General features: G+C 43.9%; 1 protein-coding gene across 1 annotated transcript in view; it reads left to right on the top strand.

Moving 5' to 3' along the window:
- LOC126455814 (uncharacterized) overlaps positions 1–23174 on the top strand; it is a 394337-nt gene that overhangs the window by 369053 nt on the left and 2110 nt on the right. Inside the window, exons 14-15 of the mRNA XM_050091575.1 lie at positions 7018–7416; positions 15012–15159. Of these exons, the coding sequence (XP_049947532.1) occupies positions 7018–7416; positions 15012–15159 (547 nt within the window). The remainder of the gene's footprint in view (positions 1–7017; positions 7417–15011; positions 15160–23174) is intronic.

Genomic DNA, 23174 nt, shown 5'->3' with positions numbered 1-23174 from the left:
TAGGTCTTCACCAAACCCTGTTTTGCTGCCAAAATTATTCCCCTTGGGGCGACGGTGTCACGGAAGTTTCAACGATTATCGGACAAGTATATCTGGTGAAATTCTGTTTACTGTGTGAGCTATAAAGTTATGGTGAAAGCCCAGCTGGTGGTAGCTCTGGGCCTCCCTGATGTTCGGGCCAAGGCTTCTGTTTTATTTCTTCGGCGCACTGTTTTAATGTTTCTTCGCGTCCCCCAGTCACTTACACCTCGCCTCCTTGACTCTCTTCGACCTGCGTGCTTAACCCCTCCGGAACACGTTGGTGGGATAAATAATAATAGTGGGAAATTTTTTATTGATGTCAGTTGTTTGTCAGTTGATATTGTTTCTCATGCCCACCTCTCCGTCAAAATGCTGTTATGTCGTTGGACGTTTCAAAATGGCTCTTCCTCTGTGGAGTCCCTGTCGCGAGAGAGATTGGAAAGATGTCTGGTCCAATGTAAGCCTACGCATTTTGCCGATGGAAATGGCGTAATCATGGTACCAAGTCGTTCATAATCTTCTCCACAACAACTTTCGACTTTTTCGCACTGGCCTTCGTGAGATATGCCGAAGTAGTCGTTGCCATGAAAAAACGGATACATTATCTCATCAGTTGGACACCTGTGGACACAGACGATGGAGTTGTCTCCGCCGGCAATTGACCTTCCTTGCCAGAACGACACAAACGGCAATTTCCAGTGAAATTCTCCTGCATCCCGATTCAACCTTCTTTTTCAGAACGAATAATACAAGTATGTTGTTTGTCCGGTATTATGTTCGTAATAACGTGGTGGAGAGCGGGTATGACCTTGTGCCTTTCACAAGTATATGGTTACTGTAATATTGGACACAGCAAAGAACGGCAGGCTATCGCTATATTTTTGCGAATGTGCTGTATTTGGTATTTAATCGTTAAGGAATGGATAAAGTGCGTACTCCCTATCCTGTTCGTACGTTTTGTTCTTGTTACTTTGTTTTTGGTAAACGCAGGAAAAAAGGTGTTGTGTTAACCGTCCCTCTTGGTATTTTCGTCAAGATACCTATTCAAGGCGTGTTGTTGGACAGTTTATTTCCTTCCTGTGGCCCCGATTGTCCTGTTTTTCCGTTTAATTAATAAAAAACAAACAAAAACTGTTGTAGGCCATGACTGGAAATGAGGAATTAAGTCTGATCTAGCTTCATTCTTTTTGAGTAGCAAGTCGCAAGGTTACAACAAAAAAAGAATAGAAATTAATTAACAAAAAATAAAAAAATAAAAAGGCCCAGAGTCTTGTGTGGGAGCAACACAGAGACCGACGGGAGGGAGATGTCGAGGCTAGGCCCCGGGACTCGACCCCTGCCCATCTTGTGTTCTCCCAGCCTGACTGTGTCCGTTCCTTCCTGCCGCATAAGGGGGGAAAAAGATCCGTGAGCTGTAAGTTGTGAAGTTAAACGTAGCAGCTCCGCGTCCACATCAAACCAAAAACTTTTTTCACCATTTGTTTTCTAAATGATTCTGGAAAAAATCTGTGTAGGCTGCTGAGCAATCAAATTCACAAAAAAAAAAGGTGAAATGACCGCTGGCGATAAGCGGAAAAAGCATTGGTAGAGCATTTTTCCGCGAAAGTGTAAGTCGATCCCGAGCCTCTAACCGACAAACAGTTTTAATCTGCCAGGGAGTTTCGTATCAGCGCACACCGCTCTGCAGATTGAAAATGTCACTGTGGAATGTTCGGTACTAGATGGGCCTCTCCAACGTGTCCAGTAATATTTTGTTGCATCCAGAACAGTATGGCGACGGATCAGAGCGCGTGACGTATCTTTCGCTGATTCTTCCGATTTTGCCGACCGGAGTGGCCAAGCGCTTCTAGGCGCTTCAGTCTGGAACCGCGCGACCGCTACGGCCGCAGGTTCGAATCCTGCCTCGGGCATGGATGTGTGTGATGTCCTTAGGTTAGTTAGGTTTAAGTAGTTCCAAGTTCTAGGGGACTGATGACCTCAGAAGTTAAGTCCCATGGTGCTCAGAGCCATTTGAACCATTTCTTCCGATTTTCTTAGGTACGCTGTAGCCACCTCCTTTCGCACTTCCCTTACTGGACCAAGCAATAGTTGTGCTAAAGGGCTTCATTCTCCTTCCATTTACAGGCCTTGTTCGTTTCTGTAGTGGTGTATATTGGCCTTGCTCGTTCTGAGACAGCATCAACTACTAAATTTGGTTATCAAAGTGCTCTTTAACTACGAGGGCTGTTCGTAAAGTAACGTCGGATCAGTCACAATATGGAAACCAGTCATGATTTAAAAAAAAAAAAAAAATGTTTTTGCAAGAGTTTACTACACCTTCCACATACTTCTCAATATAGTTGCCGCCTCGGGTTAGACATTTATCGTAGCATTATACCAACTTTCCGATACACTCTGTTGTGTACTTCGTACACAATGGTAAGCACTGGTGGGCTACAGAGTGATGCGTCAACTGTCGTTGTATTTCTTGTATTTCTCCAAGCTTACGAAGGCTCATTACAAATAAGCAACAAGAAACTGAATCCAGCTATCCAACGTTACAGACGAGACTCGCTGTACTACTACACGAATGAGTGTGTCATCGCGATGAGGCTCCAAGTGGGAGTGGGCGTGTGTTTGCCGCCAGGCGCTCTATATCCTGGCGGCAGAGAGCGCTCGTAGTCCAGAGCTGCTGAAAGCGTGGCTCAGCGGGTGTATTACATTGGGTCCGCAGATCTCACGCGATCACTATGGGTGGCAGATGGAAACTTGCTATTCGCTGATACGCTGTGGGATAGTATCGATACTTGATACCACACCCTCGTCATAGAAGCCAGAGGCCTGTGCTTTCCACGACTTCTCTACGTTGGTCTCCAGTTTGTTGCCTGTGTGACAATGCTGTCTTCAGAGCCAGAGATTCATGTGAGCAGAGATGAACATCCGAGAGATTAAATTCCGGGCTGTATGGTGATTCATCAAACACCTCATTTAGAACGCTGCTGGGACGTCCCCATTGCCCCTGCTGGGTGCGACCGAGAATTGTCATGAAAAACGAAATGCATGACAGTTACATTAAATAGAGTTGCATGAAATCAGGCGAAACCTCTCAGGGGGCACTATTATTCTAGGTATCTTTACGTATTCAGAACTGAAAAGAGCGACGTGACGCGATCAATACGCACGTTAAAGACACTGTGCAATGCTTCAACGGATTTTCATTGTCTTCGTATATCCATAATCAAAATGAGTGTATGTATGCGTCGAATAGTCTGGTTCTCGATACTGCAAGTGAAACATTTCCACTATTCCGTATCCTTGGTGCTGAAGTTATCTTAGTTACGATCTGTGAACGACTAGTTTTGATTTCATACTAGTCACTACATTCCTTCCGCATGGAATACGCCCATCTCACCACCGACTAACTAGTGTTAGCCACTTATGATCGCTATCCACAAGTATGGTGAGTTACTTGTAAAATGTTGTCTACTTAGACGTCCTACACGTCATAATATCGAAGCACGACCGTTTCTCCGTCCGTTTACCGCGTGTTACTGTTACATCACTTTTAGTATGACTTAGCTTCCTTTGTAGATTCAATGTCAACTTGCTTGTAGAGATTCTGCTGTTTAATACTGATTATATGATAGTAGTTCACGTGTTTATATCAGCTCATACCTAGTATAGAGTTCAATATGTTGTCATTTCTATGAGTAACTTACCTTCCTTAGACAGACTTTGTACTTGGTACATTATCACCTCCCGTTATTATAGTCAGTTTGTCTTAATCAGTATATTGGTCTTATAGTCAAAATAATTGTGCTTCCAACTTTCATGCTCGTTTCTTGTAAATCAGTGTGTAGCAGATATGCTTTAACTACCAATTCTATACAAGAACTGAATTGTAAAGATAAGTAAAATGAATGAATCCCAATGTTAGTACTGATTGGTCCAGCCCGCATCTCGTGGTCGTGCGGTAGCGTTCTCGCTTCCCACGCCCGGGTTCCCGGGTTCGATTCCCGGCGGGGTCAGGGATTTTCTCTGCCTCGTGATGGCTGGGTGTTGTGTGATGTCCTTAGGTTAGTTAGGTTTAAGTAGTTCTAAGTTCTAGGGGACTGATGACCTAAGATGTTAAGTCCCATAGTGCTCAGAGCCATTTTTGAACTGATTGGTCCAGTACACTATTTGCCCATAGTAAGCAGAGATTAAGCGCATCAATGATCGTAATTTACTCGAATTGACACTCGACGAGATCACATACTTGATACATGAGTTACACATCATGTATTTTGTGAGTGGCTGTGTTTGTGTGTATTTATTAGAGGAACAACAAATAGGTTACATATATGACCGTTTATTTCAACTGACATTAGCTAGATTGCTTCTATTTAGAGCATTGTCATGTACCGGATCGTGCTTTTGACCATATAAACGTACTGGAATTGATTAATTTAACCTTGGTCATAGCCTTCGATGAGACACCGACATAGAAACTATTTCAGTATCGTTAACTTATACTTTTATTGGAATGAATAGTTTTTTATATTGATTACTTTGTATTTTACACTTTTGACTGCCTTGTATCAAGTTGGTTTCACAATATTTTTTTGGTCCCTTATCATTTCTTTCTAAGTAAATTATGCCACTGTTACCTTAGTATGACGACAGTACAGAAGTTTGCAAACGTAACTCTAGTCTGCCTTGCCCACCGTTCACTACTAGTAAACAATGAAATTTACCTAACATATGTCTGATTGGCAATGCGTATGTTCTCCTTTTTATAGTCCATTATTTAAAAAAATAAATAAAAAATTATAATTTACAATGTTCCACGCCTGTATTATGATCCATTAGAATAACTGCATGTCGCTTAAGCTGTTATATACCGGTACTCCCATTTTTTAATAGCTGATATTGACCTATAATAAAACGATTGTGCATATACAGCTTCATTTGTATTTAGTGATGCCACGTAAATGGCTAATGTCCAGAGTGATGGCATTTTAACGGAAATGACCAAAAATGTAATTAGTTTCATTAAAATTATCCATTATGTAGTATGGTTATAATACACTCCTGGAAATGGAAAAAAGAACACATTGACACCGGTGTGTCAGACCCATCATACTTGCTACGGACACTGCGAGAGAGCTGTACAAGCAATGATCACACGCACGGCACAGCGGACACACCAGGAACCGCCGGCCGAAGTGGCCGTGCGGTTAAAGGCGCTGCAGTCTGGAACCGCAAGACCGCTACGGTCGCAGGTTCGAATCCTGCCTCGGGCATGGATGTTTGTGATGTCCTTAGGTTAGTTAGGTTTAACTAGTTCTAAGTTCTAGGGGACTAATGACCTCAGCAGTTGAGTCCCATAGTGCTCAGAGCCATTTTTGAACACCAGGAACCGCGGTGTTGGCCGTCGAATGGCGCTAGCTGCGCAGCATTTGTGCACCGCCGCCGTCAGTGTCAGCCAGTTTGCCGTGGCATACGGAGCTCCATCGCAGTCTTTAACACTGGTAGCATGCCGCGGCAGCGTGGACGTGGGGAGGACGTACCGCCGAATTGCTCAACACGTGGGGCGTGAGGTCTCCACAGTACATCGATGTTGTCGCCAGTGGTCGGCGGAAGGTGCACGTGCCCGTCGACCTGGGACCGGACCGCAACGACGTACGGATGCACGCCAAGACCGTAGGATCCTACGCAGTGCCGTAGGGGACCGCACCGCCACTTCCCAGCAAATTAGGGACACTGTTGCTCCTGGGGTATCGGCGAGGACCATTCGCAACCGTCTCCATGAAGCTGGGCTACGGTCCCGCACACCGTTAGGCCGTCTTCCGCTCACGCCCCAACATCGTGCAGCCCGCCTCCAGTGGTGTCGCGACAGGCGTGAATGGAGGGACGAATGGAGACGTGTCGTCTTCAGCGATGAGAGTCGCTTCTGCCTTGGTGCCAATGATGGTCGTATGCGTGTTTGGCGCCGTGCAGGTGAGCGCCACAATCAGGACTGCATACGACCGAGGCACACAGGGCCAACACCCGGCATCATGGTGTGGGGAGTGATCTCCTACACTGGCCGTACACCACTGGTGATCGTCGAGGGGACACTGAATAGTGCACGGTACATCCAAACCGTCATCGAACCCATCGTTCTACCATTCCTAGACCGGCAAGGGAACTTGCTGTTCCAACAGGACAATGCACGTCCGCATGTATCCCGTGCCACCCAACGTGCTCTAGAAGGTGTAAGTCAACTTCCCTGGCCAGCAAGATCTCCGGATCTGTCCCCCATTGAGCATGTTTGGGACTGGATGAAGCGTCGTCTCACGCGGTCTGCACGTCCAGCACGAACGCTGGTCCAACTGAGGCGCCAGGTGGAAATGGCATGGCAAGCCGTTCCACAGGACTACATCCAGCATCTCTACGATCGTCTCCATGGGAGAATAGCAGCCTGCATTGCTGCGAAAGGTGGATATACACTGTACTAGTGCCGACATCGTGCATGCTCTGTTGCCTGTGTCTATGTGCCTGTGGTTCTGTCAGTGTGATCATGTGATGTATCTGTCCCCAGGAATGTGTCAATAAAGTTTCCCCTTCCTGGGACAATGAATTCACGGTGTTCTTATTTCAATTTCCAGGAGTGTAGAATTGTTTTGCATAATAACTCATAAATTACTGTTGTTGCATTGGTTGTTTATGCATGTTATGTTGCATTTAGGGCCTGAAGATGATGTTGTGACAACATCGAAACTAGTTGCCAATGAAACCAACACCTTAATACGACTGGAGGAGTTACGTCATTTTTTAACGTACATTTTCATTGTCGTTTCCATTTAGCGAACTTTGGGATCTTCCTTTCCGAATAGCCCTCGAATGACGTAAACAGTTTTAGTCATAATGGCTGCTAACCTGTGCTTGCTGTAGCTTCAAATAGCGGAAACATCGACCCCATACGAGGCATCCTGCTGTGTGGTTGCCAATCAGGGTATTCGTGTCGCTACAGTCTGACATTTTTAATTGCAGCGGTGGCGGTGCCGGCGGTTGGTCTGGCGCCCCGGGTACGTCGCTCGTCGAGCCTGGCGCAGGCGGCGGGCAACCGCGACTCGTCGAGCTCGAGCGACTCCGGGGTGTCGACGTGCTCGTCGCTGCTGCTGGTGCGGCCCGCGGCGGCCGCCACCACGACGGCGGCGCGCGACTTCGAGCTGCCGCTGACGACGGCGCTGTCGAGCCGCAAGCACCAGCAGCAGCGCCTGCTCGACCAGCTGGACGGCGAGGCGTGTCTGCACGCCTCGCTGCCGCGCCGCTCCAAGTCGGTCGACCCGCTGCGCGACATCTCCTTCCAGTTCCACCGGGACAGGGCCCGGGACGCCCCCAAGTCCACCTCCGCCGAGGCCGAGGTGCCTGTCTGCCTCAAGAACAGAGGTACGCTCCAACCCAGGCGCCATTCTCACAGCGGAACCTCTCCACAGTAAGGTGACAAAAGTCATGGGGCAGCCATACGCACATATACAGATGGCGGTAGTATCGCGGACACAATGTATAAAACGTCAGTGCTTTGGCAAAACTGACTTGTACTCAGGTATTTATGAGAAACGGTATCCGACGTTATTTAGGCCGCACGGTTGGGGTTAACAGACTATGAACGCGGAATGGTAGTTGGAGCTAGACGACACCTGACATTCTATTTCGGAAATCGCTAATGAATTAAATATTCCGAGATCCATAGTGTCAAGAGCTCGACGAGAGTGCCAGATTTCAGGCATTAAGTCTCATGACAGACAATACTTAACGAACAAGAACAGCGGCGTATGCGTAGAGTTGTCAGAGCTAACAGAAGCAACACTGCATGTAATACCGGCGGAAATCAGTGAGGGACGCACGATGAACTTACCTGTTAGTACAGGGCGGCGAAATTTCGCGTTAATGAGCTGTGGCAGCAGATGACCGACGCGCTAACAGCACGACATCATCTGCAGCGCCTCTCCTGGGCTCGTGGCCATATCGGTTGGCCCTTAGACGACTGGAAAACCGTCGTCTCGCCAGATACGTTCCGATTTCAGTTATTAAGAGCTGACTGTAAGTTTGAGTGAGGTTCCGACCCCAAGAAGTCATGGACTCAAGTTGTCAACAAGGCACTGTGCAAGGCGGTGGTGGCTCCATAATGGTGAAGGCTATGTTTACATGGAATGATCTTGGTCATCTGGTCCATGTCAAAGGATCTTTGGTTGGTAGCGATTATCTTTTCGGCTACTTGGAGACCACGTTCACCAATTCATGGACTTCATGTTCTCAATAGAATTTTTACCTATGACAGTGCGCCATATCACCAGTACACAGTTGTTCGCCATTTGTTTGAGGAATGTTCCGGCCATTTCGAGTGAATTATGTGGCCATAAACATCGTCCGACATGAATCCAGTCAAACATTTATGCAACATAATCGAGTATCAATTCGTGCACAAAATCCAGCACCGGAAAAAACTTCTGCAGTTATGGAGACTAGAGAGGCAACATGGATCAATTCTTTTGCTGGGGACTTCCAAAGATTTCTTCAGTCTATGCGACGTCGATTTGCTGCCCTACGGATGGTAGTTAGTAACAGGTATCCCATGTCTGCTCAGTGTATTTATAATGGAGCTACGACCTTATCGTTTCCTTTTCTTCCTCGAGGATTAAAGTAGATGGCCCGTTGTATCATCTTGATCCGCCCATCTTCTAATGTGTCGAACAATGTCTTTTCTTCCTTCAGCAAAGTACTATAGCAGTTTTTCTTTCATAAGTGCATCGCCCATTGTATCTACACGTTCTTTCCCTTCTTTTCTGTACTTCATTCAAGGTGTAAGTACCTTGATTCTTCCAGATGGTCTCTTTTTTAATCTATGTCGTATACTTACTCCGTGAACTGTTTCAGATATCTCTTCTTTACTACTTGCAGTCAACTATGTGTTCTAGACCTTATAGTCCAGTTTTCACTTCGGTGTAGTCCACAGGAAACTGCCGTTACCCTATGAATTTTCAATATGGTGTCCTTCTGTATTTTTTATTAGCTTTTCCTTGCTGGGGCCACACATCATACTGAATCTCTGAATCGTATTTTTTATATCCACTTCGTGAAATTACGGAGTTGATAACTTGTTCTATGGTTTGTTTTGTAACATGAATTAACATCTTAAAGGTTGTGAACCTCTGGAAAAGCTATAGACATAGTTTTGTTTGCCGCTAAGCTTAAATTCTGTTGCTTTGCAGTTTTATATAATTCATAGGGTAAGTAACACGTGACGTAATTTTTGTTGGATTTTTAGGGGACACAAAGTCTCAGCGATTAACCTGTAACAATTTAGTGCACAGTTATTAAAATATTTCTTTCTATTGTGACGTGGTCGGACGACGTTCTTGGAGAAATGCAACGTTTCGACTCCATCGGTGGAGCACATTTTACTTGTTTATTTATTTATAGCCGCTAACAAACTAATCTTACCTAAAGCCGTTGTATTACACAAGATGTAATCGCGCAAATGCATTCCTACAATTACTTGTTGGTGTTGAACAAACTGACGACAGATATAATAATCTATCCTAAGAACTCACCACCTAACCCCTTAATACTAAATACTAGTGCGCAGTGACTAGCACACTGGACTCGCATTCGGGAGGACGACGGTTCAATCCCGCGTCCGGCCATCCTGATTTAGGTTTTCCGTGATTTCCCTAAATCGCTCTAGGCAAATGCCGGAATGGTTCCTTGGAAAGGGCACGGCCGACTTCCCACCCCGTCTTTCCCTAATCCGATGAGACCGATGACCTCGCAGTTTGGTCTCTCCCCCCAAAAACAACCCAACCCAACTAAATACTAGTATTATTTCACTTTGAGGACATGTGCTGTACGATATAGGAATTATGAGCAGATATTCTTGCAGCAACTGGCATTTCGAAACTTGGAATTTATATTCAGAACATTCAAGTAAAAGGAAGTACAACTACTCACTGTAACTATACGCTATGTTACCATCATCAAAATACTAAAGATTTACTCTGTTCTGTGTTACATTATCCAGTCTACTGGAAGTCTGTCTGACGCAAAATAGTCTTCTGTCTCTGAGTGCGAGACGACCACCATTTCATCAGGTAAGCTTTGCTGGTATTACAATGATGGCTCTACACCCTGAGAGTGTTGCTCTCACAGTGTCCAAAGCCACCTCCCCCTGGACTTACCAGGAGGCACGTCATTTCTCCTGAAATGTTCCAAAAAACGTGGAAGTCAGAAACGATCCCCTCAGTCATACAAAACTGCCGTCCAGTACAAGTTCTTTTGTAAGAGATCTTTTGTAGACTCTTGAAAGGCCTCATCTTGCTGTTGATCTTATCATAACTCTTAGTGATACTTCTATATTCCAGCGGTCGTTAGAACTTGACAGTCTATTTTGACTGCTACACACTTCATTTTCTTGCTCGAGAACTGTTTTATGTTGATATTCATCTAGTTAACATTGGGTATATTACTCCCTTGAATATCAGTCACCTGCCACTTTTCTTACGGACTGTGCCACGAGCACTAGCAGATCTAAATCCCGTATACTGATCACATTCAAACATAGTTTGTTCAGATGTGGCTACCAGTCCACAACTGCTCGTCCGTGTCCTAATCCTGTTACTTCTGCGTTAATACACAGGATTTGGGCTTTGCCTCGTTCAAAGATGTTTTATCACTCTGGAGGGGTCTATATAATATAGTTGCAGTCAGTCACGAATGCTCGGGAAAATCCTGTGGAATCGCAGTGCCGAACATCCCACGTCACAGCCACCGACCCATTCGCCACGCATTCCTTTAATTTTCCATTCAGTGATGTACTGGCGCATACACTATTGTACCGTTTTAATATTACCTCTGCGCAACCACCGACAAGCTCCTACATGTCTCACATTGGTGTCTATGGGGAAAATTCCTAACAAGACCACGAGTGCTTCAACAGGTGTTCTACTAAAAACACCCATCAGCCAGAGCAATATTTATTTCTGGATGCGATATTAATTACGACATTTAAAGCACCATACATTTGTGGCTATTCTGACCATGGCTGTCATAATGGAACCGTAATATGCTTTAAACGCCGATATTCGTAGCCGGTATTCGTTTGTGAATAGTATCACAATCTTTTGCATAACTTTGTAGTTCTCTATTTTTCGTAATATGAGGTAAGAGATTTGAATTTTGAATTGAATGACACAAAAATATATATATGTATCTCTTCAAATGGAAACAACGTCTAACTTTAAGGTGGGATTTCTCTCCAGATTGCCTTTAAGTAGGATGTGTGTTGTTTTATTTGCAGCTACTGTACGTCTTTGTTTCGAGGACAGATTCAAGGGAATCGTAACTCGTGTGAAGGTACTATTCACGCACTCCCTGGCTCAATAATAACTGGTATTAGAGTGTGCTCCGAAAATGGGGACAAAACGTTGAGTTGCTCCAAGCAATTCATTCGACCACTGCGTAATAGCTAGGGAATTTAATAAGTGTGGCATATGTGGCCAGGTGAGTTTCAATTTTACAGTTTACTGTACATCATGTGCGCCTGCAGCGCTTGTGATGTAAAATATGCAACCGACCTATCGAATAATTCTGCATCGGGTAACACTGTAACCTTTCAAATTCTAGCTGGAGAATTTGGACATTATCCCTCTACTTGACACGTGACAGAGTCACCCCGGTAGTGTCTAATAGTGATCGGATGTAGGACTAACGGAGGAGGATGTTCAAATATTTTATTAGTTCAATGATAAGAACTTAAATTATATTGCTTAACAACAGAAGACTGAACGCATATACAACATCACTGCCGGCCGAAGTGGCCGTGCGGTTAAAGGCGCTGCAGTCTGGAACCGCAAGACCGCTACGCTCGCAGGTTCGAATCCTGCCTCGGGCATGGATGTTTTTGATGTCCTTCGGTTAGTTAGGTTTAACTAGTTCTTAGTTCTAGGGGACTAATGACCTCAGCAGTTGAGTCCCATGGTGCTCAGAGCCATTTGAACCATTTGAACATAATTACTGCATCAGACACATACGACGAGGCACTATCCTCATCGATGTGCGTCGAAATCTACTCACAAATTTTCCCTTAATATCGAGCAGCTATTTTCAGTGTGTCAATATGTGAATCTATGGCAGACTCAGTCGACTGACTCTAGTGTGAAATATTGAAGTACTGCTTCCAGAAACGTAAAGAGGCTCAGAATCATATGAGAACAGTGAGCGCAGTGACACAGTGGTTAGGAGGAAAATGGTTGATATAGCCATTCGATTTGGGGTTGATTAATATCAATCGAAAACATCCAACAGATTTTGTTTCTCACACTATGCTATGCATCTAGTTTTGTGGACAAGCTCATGCTACTGTTGGAATGTGTTGATTCTAAGCTATTGCCACAGGCCATGTTATCATCCATAAAATATAGATTCAATGATAAGATGCTCTTCTTCAATTCGTGTTAACCGTGTATATAGAAGGAACGATTGAGGAAAATGACGTCACTGCATCAATTTAGCTTTCCTACACAATAGAAAAATTACGTAAGGAGTTAAAAATCATGATAAAGGAGCTTTTTTTGAATTGGTTGACATTGTAATGTATTGACGATAAATTTTAAATGACGGGATATATTTTAAATGTTACAACATCAGGTGTAGGCTATAGGACGAAGATATGTATCATCACCTTCTGTTGAGAATCTGCACTGATGGTACGGATAACTTGCTAGGAATGGAAATTAATGTTACATATTGCATAGGACATGGAAAATGGGGCACAGTGCTTGATGTTCAAGGATTTGGAATATAGAAAATTTTAGGGATGAACACGTCCAGATTATTTAAAATGAAAAGATGGAAGCGGGTATGATTTGATATATATACTCACAGAGAGCGAGAGGCATCACATGATGTGTGATGACAGCTGTATCGGACGGATCATACGAGATCATCGTAAGCACTTGCTCTGTCTTCAACTTTCTCTCTCTCTCTCTCTCTCTCTCTGTCTCTTTTCGGTCTTCTTACTGGTTTGGTGTGGTACGCCACAAATTCCTCTCCCGTGCCAACTTTTCATTTCAGAGTATCTGTAACAGATGTGTGAAACAAGAAAGAACGCAAAAGTATAGAGATATGAGGCAGTGGTTGAACCATTCTCAAAATACGGCGCATATTATTCAGTCACTAAAAGTAGGGCCGAAAAAATAGGAAAAGCCCCGGATATGGACAATTTTCGGCGTGTCAAAGGAATCTCAATCGTCCAAAAATATAATGAAGGTGTATCCAGAATGTCGCTGAGGAAGAGGTCTTACAAAAAGATGATGGCCTCATGTAATCGAAGACGGTATACAGCAGAGGAACTTGCAGAAAGGTGACGTAAAATATATAACTCTCCCATTCCTGACGCGGAAAGCACAACAGTTCATAAGATCTACTCCTAAACGAAAAAAAACAAAGACTGAAGACAAATGGATACAGGATGCACTCGGAGAAAATTACGCACTTATGAACTGGAGGGCATTCAACTTTTGTGCACCACAGTTACGGCCAATAGACGGCCACCAAATGTGTGTCTTGTACGAATGAGCTCTGTGTGATTTTTCCACAATATTTGAAAATTTTCTGAAGTATTTGACCAAATAGACGGCCACCAAATGTGTGTCTTATACGAATGAGCTCTGTGTGATTTTTCCACAACATTTGGAAATTTTCTGAAGTATTCGACCAGGTTACTATCCGGATGACATCAACCGAATCAGTTCAAAATTTTCATAGGAAGTGACTGTCGTTGGTTATTACTGTAAATTCAGACAGAAATAGGAAAAGGCATAGTTTTGTATATCGCACGGGCAACGACATCAATTCTGCCACGGAAGATGTCGACGTTATCGAGTCAAAGAGGTCGCGGGACCAGCAATCCAACATAGTCGTAGCTGCCGGCGGCTCATCCAATCACTCCATCTGTAGGCCAGAAAGCCTCAACAAGCAGGGGCCGGAAGCTCCAATGAAATATAGTTCGACGAGTAAAGACTGTTGGCGTAATAACAGCAAGACACTGTTGAAACTCGCGCATCTGGTTTTGGATTGGGCTACAGATCGTTTTTCAGAGTTGTAATTGCTCTGGTGAAAACCACTTCGTAAGAACTTTCGGATGCTCTGGTATGTAGTTGTAGACAGCATGTAGATTGAGATTAGTGATCCGCCATCACACTTATCGGGTAACGCCGACACGGCTCGTTCAGGTTTTATGTGCTAGAACTTTGTTCTGTAGTGTTTTTAAGTGTGAATTAATAAGATTTGTGTACGATAATATAAAGAAACGTATCAATCGCGTACCAAACACTATGTATTTCTCGCTTAACAGATTTACTATAAGAAGTGCAGATGCTAATAACGTAGTCCATTTTTAGAGTACCGGTTGGTATCACTGCAGAGGCACTAGAGTTAAATTTTGTTCCAGGAAGTACTGACACGTTAAAAGTCATAGGAGAAAAGCACAAGGCTGTCATGGTACCTCTGGTTATCGCTACTAACGCGAAATACATCAAGAATGAGGCGCTGTACAAGTGTGTTATGAACCATGGCTTTCTAAAATATGGAAAAGAGAGTAATGAAGAACTTGACAAGAAGAAGCTAAATATTTTACTTATTTAGTTTTGTGTAACGAGTGTGTTATGAACCATTGCTTTCTAAAATGTGGGAGAGAGAGTACTGAAGAAATTTCACTTTTTTAGTTTAGTATAACGATGAATGAATTTCTGTTGTACAGTGTGAGCAAGAAGACAGACACGGAAAATATGTTGTTCACCTTAAGACAGGCAACAAAATTTACATTATCTGTCCCGGATGTGGATGATGTGATCTGAGGTGCCTAAGTTAAGGTGGACGACATATTTTCTGCGCCACTGTCATTTTGACCACCCTGTCTATTCCTTTGTGTAGATTCTTGGTTCACCAGCTCACTTTTCACGACTGGTATGTGTCGCGTGTTGCAGGTTTCCAGAGCCCCGGTGGAGACAGCGCCATCGTGGTGCCGTACCCAGACTCCCGCTCGACCAGCAGCGGCACCTCAGACATGTCCGACTACATCGAGACGCTCTCCTTGTCCTCGCACAGCTCTTCCGACGTCACGGACTCCATTAGGTAAGGAAGTTGGCGTAGAGCAACTTGGCTTACTAGCATGGAGTAACTAGTAGGGTGCTTGTCCGAGAGTCAGTGATGCAACACATACATTAGTCGAACCCATGGGCCGCATTAACGGGAATTGTTCAAGTGTGCCCTATTGTCTGGGAGTAAGTTTCAAGCATCTCCAACTGCTGCTGGTATACTTCACTGGCGTTGCCTCGGGAACACAACCCACAAGTAATTAAAACGCAAGAAATTTGTGACGAATTTTGCCTGAAGGTGAGAGATAATTTTCATGCGTTCAAAACCCATCGTTAATGTAGCATCCGGTCACAGTAATACAACAAAGCCGCCAGTATAATTTCGGACACTTCGCTAACTGCTCGGAAGAAATGTAGCAGCGTCATCGGTGGCAACAGAAATATTATATCCACTGTTGCTTTGTCTTGACTACCACCCTTGCAAAAACAAATTCTACCTATACATCTGTATCATGTAAGGAAACACAACTCGCATGCCGATTGCTTTCTCTCTCTCTCTCTCTCTCTCTCTCACTCACACACACACACACACACACACACACACACACACACACACACACACACACACACAATATCCTAAATGCAGATTGTGATGTCAATTAGCAGATTTCTAAAAACCGTTCAACTCTGTAGTATACCGTCAACACTTGGTAAAGGCCACCTCCAAAATACTACATGCGTTATTGATTTCAGTTGCAAGTTGTTTGAATGATGCTGCCGCTGCTTCACTACAATAATTTTTATTTTATTGTTATACGACCCAGATTTCTGCCTTAGGCCATTTCCAAGCACAAAACCTTATTTAAATGTCGAAAGGCACTAGGCTGGTGTGAAATACAAGTCCTTGTCGAAAAGATCAGGTCTGTCATTGGCAGAAGTGAGAACATCTCCGCACGACTGCTACGGTCGCAGGTTCGAATCCTGCCTCGGGCATGTGTGTGTGTGATGTCCTTAGGTTGGTTAGGTTTAAGTAGTTCTAAGTTCTAGGGGACTGATGAACTCAGAAGTTAAGTCCCATAGTGCTCAGAGCCATTTGATCGATTTTGAGAACATCTCTAAAATTCCTAAACGTATTTCTGGACCCTATAGCACAGTTGTTATATAAAACTGCTACCACTGGAATTAAAAAATCTTAGCAGTTATCCACGTGCTTTCAAATCGAAACTGAAGAGTTTCCTCATGAGCCACTCCTGTTGTGTCGAGGAGTTCCTTGAAAAATTAAGCTGATTCTTGTTGTATTGTTGATTGCGATTACTTAAACATATGGCTTGACTTCTTTCGGATTCATAAGCATTTTATTTTTATCTGTTATTACTTTCGTGTTGTAATTTCATGTACTGACGCGTTCCATGATCTTGGAGATTTGCTAATCAATTTCTTCCTGCGGAACATGAGGTGTAAATAAAGTAAAATAAACTATCTAGTGAACATAGTCTCTGAAGTCCATACCTCAACAGCTTTGAACACTTTTACATCGTCACTGCTGTGAAACGCATCTCTTCTACAGTACAAATTCTCATAGCTCTTAAGCTATGCACATTACAGCTCATGGTTGCTGGACTTGTTTTGCTTCGAATGATCGTTCTTGTCATGTACTTCAATCCTGACCATTCCTTCTAGTACACCTTGTACAGCGCCAGAATTTCACGCTTACTCGGTCTGCAATTTAGGTGTTTTGCTCACAAGAGTATAACTGTCCTTAGTACTTTAACTATGGAGTACGTTTCCGCTTCCCGCGCCGCTTCGCTGTCACACTGTGGTGCACCTTTTACCTGCATCACAGCAAAACTGTGTCTGCAGCAAACACAGAACATGCTCTCTCGTCTGACGATATGCCATGGTCTTCGTATGGGACGACACGTGTAACTTGCCTTCTTAAGTCCTTACGTAGTTCCGAAGCAAAAATGCTGAGCAAGCCACAATGAGGGAAAGGTTTCCATACTGAAGACTACCTGAAAACATAGGTGGTCTTGTATAACTATAAACTGGCACTACGCTGTGATTGAAAGCTTTTCTTTAGAGCCGCATAACCCTATGTAGTTTACCAATAGAAACACTGGCTATTTTAATTTTTGTTTCAGCTACACTGATGTGACGTAAGTGACGGAATAAATTCTAATATCACGTCGGACCGTCTTTCATCTGGCGTATTGCAGCAGCTTGAGAAGGTGTGGACTCAAAAGTCTTTGGAAGTCTCCTGCAGAAGTATTGACCGATGCTGCCTCTATAGCGTTCCACAATTGCAGAAGTGTTGCCGGTGCAGGATTTTGTGGACAAACTGGCCCTAGATTATAATCTATAAATAGTCGATAGGATTCATGTTGGGCGATCGGGATGGCTAAATCGTTCACTTCAACAGACCAGAATGTTCCTTAACCAGTCTGTAACTATTGTAGACCTGTGACATGACGCATTGGCATCCATAAAAATTCCATCGTTGTTTGGGAACCTAATTTCCATGAATGGCTGCAAATGGTCTCCAAGTAGCCGAACGTAACCATTTCGTCTATTATCTATTCCGTTGGATCAGAGAACCGAATCCATTCTCATGTAAACACAGTCCACACCACTGTGGAGCCACCACCAGCTTGCACAGTGCCTTGTTGACAATTTGGGTCCATGGGTTCGTGGGTATGTGCTACAAGGTTCATACTGCTTCTTTTGTTTAAAGAGGCATTTCCCATCACAACACAGTGTGGATAGTGGACACTGTTTATGTCAAGAAATTTATCTATTCACTAAACAATATGGCTACGTGTCTTGTGCCTTGTGCGAGAAAATGCCTACAAAATCCGTCTTCAGAGGGCATGGACATTCTCAATATACCACTACTATTTTCCCACAGGTCGCTACTCCTTCATAATGATGCACACGCCGCGCCTTTAAGGAGAAAGATTACCACCTGTGAATCAAAAGTTCTTTGAAGTTGTCGAGATGCGAAATCTGCGCCAATTATGAAAGTTTTAAGTCCTCTGTTTGACTTTCTAATATCTCTGAACAGGGAAGTTCAGTTAATTATACGAGACTGGCCAGCTTGTTCCTTTCACTTTCTAGAAAAGCACAGGTGAAACTGGCCCATTTGTTGACACATTTGCTGGCAGTTAACGAAATTACAGAACGGAGCAAAGAATACGATTTACGTGGTCCGTAGGTTCTGGGAAAGCTATTAACTCACTTCCCATTGATTACGTACTGTCACTTCTCGAGAAAAATTGTACTGATTTAACATGCGTTATTGTACTGAAGCCGTTTTATCCTACTCTACGTCCGCCTCTGGTAGCTGAGTAGTCAGCGCGACGGAATGTCATTCCTAAAGGTCCGGGCTCGATTCCAGGCTGAGTCAGAGATTTTCTCCGCTCAGAGACTGGGTGTTGTGTTGTCCTTCTCATCATCATTTCATCCCCATCGACACGCAAGTCGCCGTAGTGGCGTCATCTTGAAAGATTTGCATCAGGCGAACGGTCTACCCGGCGGGAGGCCCTAACCACATGGCATTTCCAATTATATCCTACTCTATGTAGCTTATGATCACTAACATTGGAGGAATGCGGATACAGGAGGAACGAACATCCGGCTCCTGAGGTCAATTAAAGTGGTGTTCACGAGGTGAACAGCTAGTGACAAACAAAATATAGTGCGTAGCAAATTCGTCTTAAACGTGTACACACTGACCAGGCAGCTATCCGAATCAGAAACGTAATACAGGTAAGGTCAAAACTCTACTGATAAATGGCACCTAGTGAAGGCTTCAGTTTCTAGCGAGAGTGTGTCTGGCAAGCATGGGCCGTAGTGTTTACAATCAGTCTCACGGGCTGCTCCACCCTGCGGTTTCGATGGCGCTATTCGTGGGGAGCAAGCTATTACTTGAGTATGAAGTTCAAGTATCTCTGATCTGTCCTCTGAATCGATTCTCGGGCTCCGCAGGGAATGAAAATCACTGACGGACGCTAAAGAAGGGCATACATGTGTCAACGATACAGTCCTTCTTCGTCACAATACCGCACAATTTCAGGTCAGTAGAACAGACACGAAATCATCAAAATTATTCTCACCAACCAGAGAAAGTGTCAAGTACTTTATTGTATCATTCAGCATCTGACGACCGTGGCCGTGTTGGTCTAGTGGGTACAGTGCTAAGACTCCAGCCGAGGGAGTCTAATCCCAGATAGTAGTTGGGATTATTACTCGTTCGACTCTCTTCAGGATGGCTCCAGCTCCAGCCAGACTGCTATCAAATGAGTACCGAGGTTCCTCCCTGGGGCTGAACTGAGGCCCGAGTACTGGGCTCACCACCTTCCACCTACTAGCGCTGGCAGCGAAGAATGCAGAGACTAGGAGGAGCAGAGATGTTTACATCTAAATCTAAACTTGTCCTCGAAAGTTCCAACGGTACCGTCCTACCGCCATATCATCCTCAGAAGATAGATGTTACTGGATGCAAAAATGGATGAGCATGTTGACAGCACATCGCTCTCTTGGCCATTGTCAGTTTTCATGATCAGACCCGCCACCACTCAGTCAAGTAGCTGCACCCTTGGCTTCACAAGGGCTGAGTGCATGCCGCTTGCCCACAGCGCTGAGCGGATCCTGACAGTCACCCATCCAAGCCCGACATTGCTTAACAAAATGGTTCAAATGGCTCTGAACACTATGGGACTCAACTGCAGTGGTCATCAGTCCCCTAGAACTTAGAACTACTTAAACCTCACTAACCTAAGGACATCACACACATCCATGCCCGAGGCAGGATTCGAACCTGCGACCGTAGCGGTCGTGCGGTTCCAGACTGTAGTGCCCAGAACCGCTTGGCCACATTGCTTAACATCAGTGTGGCAAGGCTACTGGCAATCTACACACTGCAAATCAGTACTAAGGTTTCTCCCAGTTCCATTCATGAAAGGAGTATGGAAGCAAGGATTGCATATATGCTTATGTCCTAGCTCGACACAGAACCGATAGACACGATGCTGTAGAATTTTCAAAGTTTCCTCTGGAAAGCCGGTTCATGGAGGTTCCCCAAGTGGTAGGTGCGAGATTCACGAAGCCTGACAGTTAAGATTTTGCAATAATTATCCTACACCACCGCTATTCAGACGACGTTGCGGTCATTAACACCTCCATGATAGTACGACCTGTCCTGTACGAACCCTTACACGTGAAAATAATTTTACCAACGAGCTGCTTTTCGTCGCCCAACAACTGTACTGATGCGTGACTTCTAATTTACCTACAAGTAACCCTATTTGTTCGTTTCCCTTCACACAACCACACTCTGTTACGTCAGTTTCTCATCAATGCTGTAGCTCGAGGATACCACACTTTTACATTCCGTGAACACAACTGTCGATTTGTCCACACACGGTCCAGAATCGGTATTTCAATCAGCGAAAATCGCCTTGGGCATTGAGGCAATCACTCCATCAACGCAGTTGGTTGAAGATACCCGTTTTGTAAAATACTGTGTGCCTCTGCGGGAAGAAGTGTGTAAGTGTCTGCTGCATATCCTCGTCGACCCTTCAGGGCCTTTTAAAGGGACCGAAGGGGTGATAATCGCAGGGGGAGATATTAGCACTGCAGGGCTCGCACTCGAGTGGATCCCACAAGGATTCGTCTCCTGCAACAGGGCGCTCTAGGAACGTTTTACGTCTTGTGTCGAGTCGCAACCAGCACGGAACTTGGCGCACCATTCCGCAACGATAGTTTTCCACAATTGTGGTTCCCCATACACATTCTTCATTCGCCAATGAATGTCTACCGTTGTTTATCCCTCGGTAGCAAGAAAAAATTAACAATACGTTGGTATTGTTTGGATATGTTTGGTAATACTGTTGCCATAGTTACGTTTCTATATTTACCGCAGCACATTGTAAAGACACGAATGCCACACTAATCCCTTGTCTACATTGCGTTGCTTATATACGAGCATCGGAGGTCGCACTGTGTTGCAGAAACGACGTCAAACGAAAGAATTTTGATCGCCACTTATAGAACAAAGATAGTTGTAGTATCTGGCCTCTCGGACTCAACTACATGTTACTTCGATGTCCATAAGTTATTCTCCATCAAAGGAAACGTCCTGCACCGTACCAATCAATAAAATTTCCATCCAGTAGCAAATCGTTAAGATATTAGTTAACGATTTACTTTTTTACAATACCTCAGTAGGGTACTGAATCAAAAACTATCTGATGAGCCAAAAACACCAACTGCACCTTGTTACCCCTATTTCGTGGCACAGAATGTATCGTGTGCAAAGGGGCCTAGTTGGTTTCCACATAGACGATATTCTTGGAATAGATGCTGATTTCCATCATAATACGATATCCATACGTTTAGACGTAAACAAGCAGGATGGATGAAAAATTTTTTGAACATTGTGCGAAGATCTATCCTGACCGTAAGTGTCGAAACCTCGTGACAAGAAATTATTCTAGCAGCAGGAGTCGAACAAGAGTTAGGCAGCAGTGCTTTAGCGTGCGTTATCAACCTCGGCTCCGGAGGCAAATTACCTGGCCAAATATATTCATTAATGCTAACCGAGGCCACCTCCGGGCTTTTACCTGTCTGATTTCTCTGTAGTAATGAACTAGGGTTATAGTAGAGATTTGATGAGTATTTATATGTTTCAGTATTTTGTTGTGTTCATGTAGGAAATCTATCTTTACTTTCGTAACCAGTTATTGCTGCAGAACGATCTTGTACAGATGGCACAATAATTATCAAAGGATGATTTCCTGCTTCAGATTTAACCTGGCCCAAAACTAATTACTTGTTCATTAGAAATGCTTAAATTTCAAGAAAACTATCCTCCGTATAATTTATAGTTTAGGCATCACAATCTGAACCATAATACAAACACACACACACACACACACACACACACACACACACACACATAATCAAGCCATCAAGCTATGTGACGGCCATCATGTTCATTTTGTCGACATAGTAATTTCTAATAGGGCCGTTACAGAAAAGAACCTGGTGTATGGCGAATCATAACGTATGAGCTTTGTAATCAGATATACCTTCGATTGTACAGGATTATCGTAAACGATATCGTTTGGATTTCGGTGAACTCCTTTAGGTTGTATGACAGTGTCACATGTAACAAAATTGCCAATGTTTCAGGTGCTATTGCGGACAGTCTTCATCAGGGAGATTATTGGGATTTTTTGTTGCTGCTTTATATTTGTATATGCAGGGTGTAACGCCTGTAATGGCGGATATTTCTATTGACGACTGAGGAATGTGTACTAAACAACATTACATTACTATTTACTTTATTTGCAGACTAATAATATTATAGCTATTAGGACTAGTATCTTTTTAGGATGGTTAGTACCTCCAACTATGTGTGGCAGGAGGAAGTTATTAATGTTTGTTTTCACCTGGGTAGCAGGTCAGGACGCATGGATTCTAACCGGTTAGTTTATACTGACTGTCGCAGTACACTTAGCGGTGCAGTTACCAGGAAACCACCCAGGAAACATCACGTAGTGAATTATGTGAGTGGGTAGACAGTTCAACGCGGAGAAAGAAAGAAACAAACAAATTGATGTATGTATATATCAATATATCACATATAAAAATGTGTGCTTTTCTACCTGTTACATGCTATATTTAACTATGATGCTTATGTTCTTATTATACAGTCAATGTATCCTCAGAAGAAAAAGATTAAAGCACACTAATCTTCGGACCTTGACGGCTAACAATGTTGCCCACTTTTACCAAAATCAACAACGACGTGATCTCCAGCAGGACTATATAAACAGTTGCCTTAGCTTCTCTTATTGAAATAAGTATTTATTATCTCTTATATTTTATCGTATTCAGTCAGTATCAACTATTATACAGGGTGGTCCTAAACTATATGACAAAAATGTAACGGCAGATAAGCGAAATATGCAGAAGCCGTATGGTAATGAGTCTGCGATAATGCCGCCATGAGCCGATAGAGGGCGCTGATGACTGCGCAGAAAGAAGGCG

Source organism: Schistocerca serialis, chromosome 2 (assembly GCF_023864345.2).
Source record: "Schistocerca serialis cubense isolate TAMUIC-IGC-003099 chromosome 2, iqSchSeri2.2, whole genome shotgun sequence".
NCBI classification, from domain to species: Eukaryota; Metazoa; Arthropoda; class Insecta; order Orthoptera; family Acrididae; genus Schistocerca; species Schistocerca serialis.
The sequence above is the reverse complement of the archived record's forward strand: the minus strand, read 5'-3'. Positions and strand labels throughout refer to the sequence as shown.